The 12,264-nt window shown below is 43.9% G+C and overlaps 1 protein-coding gene across 1 annotated transcript in view; it reads left to right on the forward strand.

Annotated features, from left to right (window-relative positions):
* Positions 1-2,876: 2,876 nt before the first annotated feature.
* LOC120221369 (patched domain-containing protein 4) overlaps positions 2,877-12,264 on the forward strand; it is a 56,519-nt gene continuing 47,131 nt past the window's right edge. Inside the window, exon 1 of the mRNA XM_039218733.1 lies at positions 2,877-3,302. Coding sequence (XP_039074664.1) covers positions 2,877-3,302 — 426 coding nt within the window. The remainder of the gene's footprint in view (positions 3,303-12,264) is intronic.

Raw genomic sequence — 12,264 nt, forward strand, 5'->3', positions numbered from 1 at the left:
CTAAGCTATGATTTTGGTAGTTTAGGAGTATTAAATGCATTTTGAACTTGCAATATTTTCAACTTAGCATGGATTTATTAGGACATCCATCACTCCACCATAAGCTGAGGAAGATCTGCACCCCCATGTATTTGCACACCCATGTATTTCCTTGTTGTCAGTTGAGAAGGCTTAGAAGTGATGACACCCCAACAGCAAGCAGCACACTTAGCACTCAGATCTTTGTTTCTAATACGATTGTCTAGTAACACAAACCAGGGCTGACCCTCAGACAGGAAAGATACAAGACAAACCTGGAATATCTTTTAGTGCTAGAAAGTAAAGAATGCTTTTATTTAAAGGACCCAATAATAATGAGATATGTTAAAGGGAGACAGAAACCAATGGACAGAGCACTCAATGGCCAAACCTGAAACAATGTGAGCAACAAAGTAAACAAAGTAGTATTGAATTATAACCCAAGCACAATAGAAATATTTATAAATATCCCTAAGCCCATACTGATATAAAAGCATTGAATAGATGGAATGGAATGGAATGAAATAGAACAGACTAGAATAGAATAGAAAGAATAGAAATCTCATATAGAAGCATAGGCTGGGTGGAGAACCATCAGGAATATTATGGAAGCTATTGGCCTGGGGGTGGGGGGTGGGGTGCTGCAAACAGACTGATCATCAAGGTCAATTTCAATTTTAAAGGCTGGAATTTTTTCTTTAATCTTATTTTTTTTTAATGTTTTATTTATTTTTGAGAGACAGAAAGAAACAGAGCACAAGCAAGGGAGGGGCAGAGAGAGAGGGACACAGAATTCGAAGCAAGCTCCAGGCTCTGAGCTGTCAGCACAGAGCCCGATGCAGGGCTAGAACTCACAAACTGTGAGATCATGACCTGAGCTGAAGTCAGATACTTAACCGACTGAACCACCCAAGTATCCCTCTTTAATCTTATATATAGCACCACCTTTAAACTATTGCCTTTAATTAAGCATTGTCCTGCTTCTGAGCTCTCTGTAGTCTTATTGGTCTTCTAACTGAAAAAATTGATTCCACTAGGAAAAATAAAGAGCACCCATTAAGAGGATGAGACCTTCAGCTTGTTTATATGCATAGGTGGGCATATCTCTAAGTATCTGATGAAGAATGAGTCATTTTTAGTTAAGAAAGTGTGAATGAAACATCTTTTGACTCTCCATCTTCTCTATGAAGTCCGTGCAAAAAGAACAGAAACTTTGGAAAGCATGTCTCCAGTTCACAACCAAATTTAGAACGTGTCTTCAAGATTTCTTCATATTCTTTCCAGAACATTGGGAAAGGCCCAATCAGTAAAAATAAATAAATAAAGTAAAATAAAATAAAATACACACATACACTTATTAATAGTAAAGGTTTTGAAGTTGATGGCCTCTGAAGATGAGTTTCTCATCTTCACAATGTTAGGTCCTGAGGGAGCAATTGGACCCGGTGGGAGTTTTCTCTGCTGTGTGGTGAAGACTCACTGTTTTACATATTAAATGACTCCAGTGTGTTTCCTCCTAGCCATCTCCTCCTCTTTATTCAGGCAGAAACCGTGTGATAGGTGCCCCAAAATGTGTGTTTCTGGAATTCCACTCACAGGAGAACATCAGATAGCTTCTTGGTCTACTTCAAATCAGAATGAATCTGATGGGAAGGAAAATGGGGAAAGGGAACTGAAACCAGCTTTAAGATTTTTTTCTCCTAAACTTCCAAAGTACAGGAAGTGAAGGTAATTATTTTATGGGAAACTACACATTGCCTGTGTATCTTCACCACCAACCCGCGACACACACAAACACACACACCAAGCCACAGGCGACTGCTATTGGCAAATGCCTCCTCTCCAATCACCAGATCGAGGAAGGGATCCCTAGAGCCCCAACGCACCAGCACCACCCCCAGATGGGGTCTCTGGCAGCCCCAGGCTGCAGCCTACTAGTCTGTGGAATGAAGGCGGGGAAGGTGTTGCAAGGAAATCCCTTGCATGCACTGTGGTATGTTAAAAATGCAGCATCATCCTCTCTGCTCTCTTTTCTTCGCCAGAAAAGCAGATTTCGAGGGCGCAGGGAAAGTGGAGGGGCAAAGCGGCTGGCGGCTGGCCTCCAGGAGCCCTCGAGCTCGCTCCCTCCACACCTCCCACCCCGCCCCCTCCAGGCTCTAATTGCCATTGCTCCAATGGGCCAGCGGCACCTTCACCAGTTTCCTCTTCCATTCACTCCAGCGAGGAGGGAAGAGGGAAAACAAAACTCTAAAAATAACTGCCAGCATCTTAAAAAAAGAAAAGCTTAGCTGCCCCCCGTCCCCACACCTCGCTCCCTCCCTTCTAGTCTCTCTCCTCCCCGCCCCCCCCCCGCCCCTTTTGGGGCACATGTCTGCTTCTTACAACACCGAGGCACATGGTTCCAGTGAGGCACCGAACCCCGTCAGGACGGAGAGGAAATCCACATCTGTGGGACGCTCCGCACGCAGCCACCTCGAGCGAGGCAGGCCGGGGGACTGCAGCAGCGAGATGAAGGGCTAGACCGAGGGAGCGCTGCTCATGCGGTGAGAGGGGCGCGGGGGGCGGCGGGGCGCGGGGAGGCCGGCAGGGGTGGGCCCCCAGCGCGCCGGCGGTATTTGCCCGCCTTGCTGCAACTTGCTGCAGTGTTTGAGAGAGTAGTAGGAGCGCATGGAGGTGGGGCCGGGGAAAGACCAGGCGGAGCGGCTGGGGCGGGGGGGGGGGGGGGGGGGGGGGGGGGGGGGGGGGGGGGGGGGGGGGGGGGGGGGGGGGGGGGGGGGGGGGGGGGGGGGGGGGGGGGGGGGGGGGGGGGGGGGGGGGGGGGGGGGGGGGGGGGGTGGCCCGGCGCTTACACATGTCACATGTGCTTTTTAAGACGGCCGGGAGCGCCTGCGAGCCGGATCTGGTGGAGGATGCTGCGGCAGGTGCTTCGCAGAGGGCTCCAGTCGTTCTGCCACAGGCTGGGCTTGTGCGTGAGCCGGCACCCCGTCTTTTTCCTCACCGTGCCCGCAGTCCTGACCGTCACCTTCGGCCTCAGCGCGCTCAACCGCTTCCAGCCCGAGGGCGACCTGGAGCGCCTGGTCGCTCCCAGCCACAGCCTGGCCAAGATCGAGCGCAGCCTGGCCAGCAGCCTTTTCCCCCTGGACCAGTCCAAAAGCCAGCTCTATTCGGACTTACACACCCCAGGGAGGTATGGCAGGGTGATCCTGCTCTCCCCACCCGGGGACAATATTTTGCTCCAGGCTGAGGGGATCCTGCAGACCCACCGAGCCGTGCTGGAAATGAAGGTGAACCACAAGGGCTATAATTATACTTTTTCCCATCTGTGTGTGTTGAAAAATCAGGATAAGAAATGCGTGCTGGATGATATTATTTCAGTGCTAGAGGATCTCAGGCAGGCTGCCGTCTCCAATAAGACAACAGCCAGGGTGCAAGTGAGGTATCCCAACACTAAATTAAAGGTACGCTCCTCCTGCATGCTTCTGCCAATTAAAGAGGCAGCACTTCATTTCTTGCCCTAAACAAGCAAAGAAAATGCAGAGGTCTCATCCTTAAGACTCAGAAGCTAATGCTTCTTTCATTTTGGGGACGGGGGGAGAGGGAAAGACGGGCAACTGAGTGAAGAAAACAGGCAATGAATGGTACGACTAGATATTAAGAAATTCAAAGCCAAACCAAACGAATGCCAAAAATGAAAAAAAAAAAAAAAAAAAAAACGGAAAAAAAGTTGTTTCTGAGACCCTGCAATTACATCTTTGTTCAGGGTTAATAAATCAGTGAACGGAAGGGGGAGGGGGAATCCTAAACAATTTGGGGGATTTCTTTTCATTATGGGGCTCGATGTATTTCTTATTACTGATTACACATCCACCTGGTACCATATCCACCTATTTGCATCCTCAGCCTGGCTTGATTTTGACACGCAGAGATTTTTGTGTTTCAGTGCCTTTTTGAGTGTGTGTATGAGAGCAGTGGATGTGAATGTAGTAGGGATTCCAGGAATTATGTGTAAGTGTGTTAGCCTAGCAAAAGAGGCAGAGCTGGTCTATGTGTAAAAATGAGGATATGCAGGTAACAGATGTTCTAGTATACGGAATCCTGTTCCCTTCCTTTCCCATGGCAATATCCAAACCAAACCAAGATGATTACAACCCAATCGCAAAGAAAAAAAGAAACAAATTCCACAGTCAGCAGAAGTTGCAAAAAAAAATGATTATTTCAGCACTAAATATATTATGCCGTTTGAACTCTCATTTCAGATTTTGTGGCTCCAATGAGATTTCTAAACTCAGCCCATACTGTCAGGATTGAGCTGCTGCAGGCAATGAGGCATGCAGTCTCCAGGTGACTGAAGTTTCAGGGACAAATGTGACTTCCAAAAGAGTCACTGCACCATTTGTATGCTCGACCCTGTGCATGCTCAGAAGCCACCCAGCCGAAAACTCCACGACAGGTGTTTCCCAAGAAGGAGGAATTTTCCTTCTTCTAACATTTATAAGGCTATGTGTGTACTTCCATGGCCATAATGGAATAGGAGAGCCCTTAGTTTGGATAAACGGATGGTCTAATATAGGAAACCATTAATACTTCTGTTTATGTATTTGATATAGTCAGCATTTATATACGATTTAAAAATAACTTTCTGGGTTTTTTTTTTTTTTTTAGATACAAAGGCTCTTTATTGTGCATTGAAGGAGGATTTAGTGCACTTAGAAACTAGGGATTCCTCAGGAAACCTCATAACCTGCCTCCTTTTAACATGTTGTCCTTGTTTAAATGCATCCAGAGGCTGACAGGGTGTCAGCTTTACAAAGCTGAGCAGTCCCTTGGGGGTTACTGAAACTAGACAGATGATTCATCAGCTTGAAATCTAGGTAAGGACTTGCCTGCCTCACACGTACTGAAGGAAACAAGATGAATATATGTGGTCAGGCAGTAATCTTCTTATTACCTGAATCTTGGCCATCAACATTATCACTTGCTACAGAAAAAAAGGATGCAGTGGAGAGGTGGTCTTCCTAGCCTAATCTTGTAACTGAGTTCTTACCCATGCCGGACATCTGGTGTAAAGAGAGATGTGAAACTGTGTCATATTTAAGTTTCAATTTGTTTTCCCTATTGAGGCAAGTTTACAGATGATTAACGTGCATTATTAATTGGGTCCCTTATTTCCTTTGTTCAGCAGTACTCTCCAGGTGTAACAGCCTGGTCCAACCAGCCACTGTGAATATTTTGTTTATCTGGCAATATCATTATGACATTTACAGTATAAACCCCTGAGGTCTTTAATGCACTCATTTAATTATCAGCTGTGTGCCTATGGTTTGCTTGGGGCTCTTCTAGGCACATGAGATAGAATTTGGGGTCAGAAAAGCAAGGTTCTTATCCTCACAGGGCTTAAAAGTAGTATATGTCAGTATATGTAGGATATGTCAGTATCCTCACCCGGAGTTGCCTGAGAGCAGGAATTCTGTAATCTCTGGGTTCCTCACTGAGCCAACACCATGCTAGGCCTATCATTGGTGCTCCGTCTAAACGTTTTGGCTGATTGACTGGTGGTCTACATCTTGGTAGGAGTCAGTGTATAATCATAAAAGAATGGAGTAATTGATGTCAAAGGCCAGTGTTGTCATAGTAGAATTATTCTATGAACCATAAAAGAACAGGAAAATTACACATTGGCTCTATAAACCGTAAAGCCTTGTTCTGCGACATTCTAATGTCAATGTTTCAGCACATGTGCTGGCTTGACTCTCACTGCGTGGCATCAGTGGGAGTTGTAGAAGCTAATGTTTGAGAAAATGAATCCTTTGAGTGTCTTCTGAGAGTTGTGGGCCTTCTCAAGCATCCAGATGTAATCTCACACATGCTAATGTCATATAATTTGTGGAGCACCATGGATGGCTAGAATCCTATCAAAGGGTCTCCAAGGACTTCTAAGTTAAGAACTCCTTGTCACAGAGCAAAATGAGATGGCCTTTTGTTTTGATTACATGTTATTTGGAGACGATTTTGATTCATGTGTAGCAGTGGTTGTCAAAGAGTGTCTCTGAGATGTTGATGCGTGGTAAAGTTAGAGAATTTCTGGTGTATGGGATTTGAGGGGAAATTTTGTACTTAACATTTTATGACCCTTTAATTCATTTTACTTTCCTCTGTCATACTTGGGTTGCCGCTCTTCCCAACTCGATATGGAAAACATTCAGGGTGGAAGATTCTACGGATGGGCAGGGAAGCAGGAGTTGTGGAAAAATGCAAAATGAATAGCACTGGCTGGACGATGTGAGTAGGGATTGGCAATCTCTTGACCCGAAAAAAGCAGTAGGTCAGTTCTCGGAGATAGTCTTAAGATGTATAAACACTGATTGACAGAAAGAAGCAGCCAGAAACAGTTCTGACCATTGGAAGGACATCTTCCAAATAGTGTTAAGACGCCCAAGTAGTCCTGAGCACAGAATGGAATAGAACTTCTGATAAACACGATTATCTTGACAAGGTGATCCGGAAAATCAGGGTCATAGAAAGTTGGCTGGTATGGAATTCCTAATAGAGGCTCAGATGAAGCTGGTATGAAAAAAGCAGGAGGAGGCTTAGAATACTATAGAAGAAATGAAACATACACGTTTCCAAAAACTGTAGAAAAGGTGCCCAAATCTGCAATTCCCATACCTGTGTAATAAGACCTCTATAAGGGTGCCTGTCATTAAAATCTTTATATTCTTATATCTATTATTATACTCCAGATGAGGCATGGAGTCCTGTCTTATATTCCTTCTATGCTATTTATGTGACCCCACCCCAACCTAATCCAGTTCTTTATAGATAGTATTCACATCATTGATTAGTCTGTTGATTAATGTGTACATTTGTGCTGTAATAGCACAAAATTATCATCACTTCTCACGCCTCTGAGGCATGCTTTTCTTTTTGAAGAGAGTCTCTACATTCTCTAGATTTCAATAAAGTCTTTTTGGCCCCAGTAGTTTAGAGACCCTGTTTTTTTTTTTCTACCTAGTAAACCTGCATATTGTATAAGTTAATACAGAGTGGCCAGACTGAATTTTTAAGTTACATACATAACACATTGCCAAAACCAGTCTCTTGAATAAAATGAATCAGGCACTCAAAATCCTTACGCAAGGACCACTCTGGACTCCAAGAAATATTTCCATGACTGTTCTAGTGACTCACGTGGTTGCAAGCGGTGTTTCTCATGGCAGACCATCATGACCTCACTTTTCCATCTGGCTAATTCTAAGAAAGTAATGACTTCCATGTCCCCTGTTTTTTACTCTGGCTACAGTCAAATGCACAAGTAAATAGAAGAGGCAGACACATGAGGTCCATAGGAAATGGTGAGAAAGAAACAAAGCAGATTCGATTCCCCTGCAGCCTGCCCTTCCCACCAGATTTCATTAATCCCACACCTATGGATAGATGTTTAACGGAAGAGTCTGTGCTTCAATATACCACACAGAAAGACCTTCCTGTTTCTTAATAAAGGACAGTGTTTCTTTGCGGACATTTCCAGGTTTGGAAGATGTTGCCATTGATTATTTCATTCCAGACTCAATGGAAGAACAACTTAAGCCAACGTGGAAAGTGAGGACCAACATTATTTTTAGAGATTTTTGAGAAAGTTTGCTGCTTATAGACCTCGTTCCCTAATTTATTCCAAAATCTTGTAAGACATCCACGTCAGGATCTTATCACAGGATATTTTGATTTAAGCTTACTTTCCTGACTCTGTCTCTTGATGGGGGAAGATCTTGCTACCTTACACAGTTCAGATTTACTGTGTACCAAGTGGTACTGGTGTTTTATACATAGCATGTTATTTTTACAAGTTTATGAATTAGGGGAGTATTTTTATTCTCATTTTATAGGTAAGGAAACTAATGGCCAGGTTAAATGGCTTCTATGAGGTCCCTAAGATAGTACAATTTGGAGCTGGTATTTGAATCCAGGTCTGTCTGTACTGAATTTTTAATCACAATACTGTATTAGGTTCTATCATACATGGCTCTGTGCCATTCTTTGTAACAACAGGCCTTTATACTAAGAAAAATCTTGTGCCATAATTCCCAAGCCATCTCAAATCTACATTAAAGGACCACTACTGGTTGTTCACGATAGTCTCCTGGCTCACTCAGAGCCACCAGTTCATAAGATGGTGAAAAGAAGTGTCACTTCTGTTATTTACCTTTAAGGGAGTGAAACTTACAGTCTGGTCAATCTCCTACCATATGCTGACCGTGGCACCTGCTACAAATTGTTTAGCAAATCCCTCACTGCCCCATGATTTCATCTTTGATATCATTTCACGTCAACTCAGATGTGAGGCTCCACAATCAACTACAAGTGGGAAACCTACAATGTGGCCTACTGTTTTCAGATGGGGTATTTTGTCCCAGACAAGCTTGGGTGTTTTTGTCTTAAATTGGCAGCAGGAAAAATAATTGGTGAGATAGGTTGGGACAAGACAATGTGGAGTAAATTGGCAAATGTTCAGGAGATCTAAGTTCTAAGCCCAGTTCTTTAAAGATCAGTTGTGTGATAATGGACAAAACCCATCACCAATCTGGACTTCAGGTTCTAACATTCTGATGTAACATTCCACTAGGTTGTAGATAGGTATCATTACAGTGGATTTGGGAATATATTCTAGAATATTTTTCCTGTGGAATAAAATAGATGTGTTTGGTTAGATATGAGCTATGCTGTTCAATGATGGTGATCACAGTTTCCTAATGAAGTTATTGTACGTGTATTTCCTAGCCACCATGTCAGGATCCGTTGGTTTATTAAATTTTTCTGAGTGCTGGTTTAAAAACTGCACCTCATACTCTGGGCACAGGGGTGGCTTAGTTGGTTAAGCATCAGACTCTTGATCTCAGCTCAGGTCATGATCTTATGGTTGGTGAGTTTGAACCCCACTTTGGCTCTGTCAGTGCAGAGCCTGATTGGGATTCTGTCTCTCCCTTTCTCTCTGCCCCTTCCCCACTTGCAGTCAATCTTTCTCTCTCTGTCAAAAATAAACCAACTTAATGAAATAAAATAATATAAAAACTGGTCCTCATACAAAGAAGGCAAAGAGAGACCAAAGAAAGAAGCAAGCCACTCTAGATTGGTAGGTGACAGGCTTAATGGGCAAGAGAATTTATAGATGAGGCTTATCTTGGGTGGCTACAAAATTAGCAGATCTCTAAACCTGCCCATGAGAATCTTAAAAAGTCTATACAGAGGCCTAACTGGGTTCAGTCATATACACTGTCTAGATGGTCCCAACAGCACATTGTTTTCTCAAGGCTGCATCCTTGAAAACATTTCCAGCTGTGAGAATACTGGACAGAATGTAGATTTCAAGGCCAGGGGAAGGGGTCAAGCTTGTGGGTCAACCAGCGGTCATGTCCTCTTGGTGACCTCCTCCACCACTGAACATCCAAATGGGCAAAAGGCTTGCTTGGTGTGGGGGCTATATCTCCTTCTCCTTGGCTTCAACAAAGACCTATTTTTAACTAAACTAAATACTTTTCATAATTTTATTTATACAGTCTTCAGTTTTGATATTCAAGGATTAAGGGTTGGCTTTAAAAAAAAAGGAACAGAAAATTCTTCTCATTTTCCTACTCTCAGTTGATCTGCTGGTGCTTCCCTCAGCGGTGCAGGACTATCCGGAGCTTAGGGTAAGGCTGGAGAAGTGAAGTCAAAGAGACACAACATGATGGAAGTGCAGGAGGAACGAAAGCCACTCCCCCCACAAAGTACCACCCCTTTGCCTCTCCTGCCACTTTAAGCAATAATTAGCTCTAACAGTTGCTTTCTCAGTCTTTTCTAGTGTACACATTATTTAACTGAAACAAGCTATTATATTTTGCTTTTCAAAATATACTGCGTTTGGAGACTGTTTTCCATTTTAACCCAATAGCTGTTACATCATTATTGGACCACATTGCTTTTAATTCAATTTTAGAGTGATCAGCATATGTTCAAACCTATTCTAGATACTTCCAAGCACTTCTGTATGTGCTCAGTATAAATATTTTTAAAAAAGAAGGCTGGAAATTCCAAGATTCTAGATTTGTGTAAGACAGCTCTAGACTGAACAGCAGGTCTGTTTCTTCCCCGAGTCCAACAGATCACCGGGGACCCCCCCCCCAGGGTGGAACCCACAGAGTGACTCATTTCTCTGGATGGTGGATAGGGTTACATTTATCACAGCCTTGGCACACAGAAATATTTAGGCAATGCTTCTGGCTTAAAAGGATGCCAAGTTGCATTGTAATCGACAAAATCAATTTCATTTTGTTTTCTAAGACCTCACTTCCTTAAATGTTGCATATGGACTGACAGCATCAGTATCACCTAGGAGAGTAGTAGAAGTGCGAATTCCCCAGATCTCACCTGACAGGACTCTGCATTTTAATGAAGCCCCCAGTGATTCATGCATTTTAGGGTTTGAGAAGCTTGGGTCCGAGACACAAGGTGGACCTGAGGATTCCTCATTCATGGCTGAGCTTGAAGTAACGTGTCAATTCAGACCAAGAACACCGTAAGAAAATTGAGTAGTTGAGCCTACAGCTGTATCATTCAGGCATGTGGTAGAGAGGTGAGGAAATTCCTGGAGAATTAGCAATCGCTCTTCCACATGGAGAATGCCTCATCCCTACAATCTCTAGTTGGGACTGTTACATGGTTAAGCTTAAAGCTGATTCCTGTTGTTCAGTATTTTCCAAAAATGTGAAATTAAATCTAACCACCTCTTTAAGAAAAATCAGCAGCAGCATTTTTCTCAAGCCCCTTTGTAGTTATTTCACGAGAGTGGTAACATTAAGGCCTCGTTAGTGTAATGATGTTAATAGAATATGAGAACACAAGGTATAGGAACTATCCATAGGAGCAAGAGTATTTGGAAAAATGAAACATGAAATTACCGTGGGGGATATATTTAAAGTGGCGTGGCAATCCACGCTTTTCTCAGGATTATTACAGAAGAGCCATTCACTGAAATCAAGGCTTATTCTCCATCATTTGGAGAAATCTGGGACCTCTGAAAGGTACCTGATGAACAGCACTCAGAAGGAATGGACTCTGTTTAGTTAGAGGATTTGGGTTAGAACAGCCGATGTTTTCCCTCCAGAGCTACCCTGCCAACATGGGGAGACCTCACCTGGGCCACTCTGACTTCCCTCTGCTGTCTCAAAGGCTGAAGGCAGAGTACTGGCTCGGGATTCTGGAAAGTGGAAATACATTCAAAGAGTTCTCAGAGCCTCAGGAGGTCCTGAATGTTCGTGGCAGATGGAGGCTTGCCTGGAGGGTTCAGGTTCAGCCTCAAAAGTTTACACTTCCCTTTGAATGTTCAGGTCTGTTCTTTCACCTCACCAGGTTTCTTAATTACATGGAAGGAGAGAGCATTCTGTTCTTTTTTTTTAAGTTTATTTATTTATTTTGAGAGAGACAGAGAAAGTGAGCAGGGAAGGCGGAGAGAGAGAGGGAGAGAGAGAGAATCTCAAGCAGGCTCTGCGCTGTCAGGGGCTCGATGTGGGGCTCAAACTCACAAACTGTGAGATCATGACCCAAGCCAAAACCAAGAATTGGACGCTTAACCAGCTGAGCCACCCAGGTGCCCCTGAGAGTATTTGGTTCTGATTGCCCCTACAGTTCATGCTAATGTGGGCAAGGTACACATTTGATTCAAAAGTCCTTTCTGTGCACACTCATCTAGGTAACGACGGTGTCTGCTCTGTGCCAGGCTCCGTCTTGGGCGCTGGTCATTCCATGAGGCACAAAACAGATGTGCATTTGCCCTCTAGGTGCTGCTTAAGCCTAGTTAAAAAAAAAAAAAGGCAAAAATCACATGAATTCATAACTACAGGTTATCATGGAGGAAAAATAATGCCGTGAGAGTGGAATACCAACTCTTGGGGTGTTGGCTACACTGCCTTCTGAGGAGGTGACTGTGAGCTGAGCTCTAAGGGACCAGGAAGTTAAACATGCATGGGTTGGAGGGCAGGCACCTTAGAAGATCTGGACAAAGGCCACTGTGGATAGAAGTTCCAGCAATGATGAGAGGCTGCTAAGGGGCATTGTAAGAGTTTCTTGAGGGTCGATGTGACACAAGTCAGATCCAGGTCTGTGGATCTAGATGATCTGGGTTTAGATCTTTGCCACATTAGGTGTATGACTTTGCATAAATATTTCAACTTTTTCGAAACCCTGCCCCCTCCTTCTAGTCCCCGTCCTGATCCC

The sequence above is a fragment of the Hyaena hyaena genome, unplaced genomic scaffold (assembly GCF_003009895.1).
Source record: "Hyaena hyaena isolate Hyena2069 unplaced genomic scaffold, ASM300989v1 scaffold_776, whole genome shotgun sequence".
In the NCBI taxonomy this organism is placed as follows: Eukaryota; Metazoa; Chordata; class Mammalia; order Carnivora; family Hyaenidae; genus Hyaena; species Hyaena hyaena.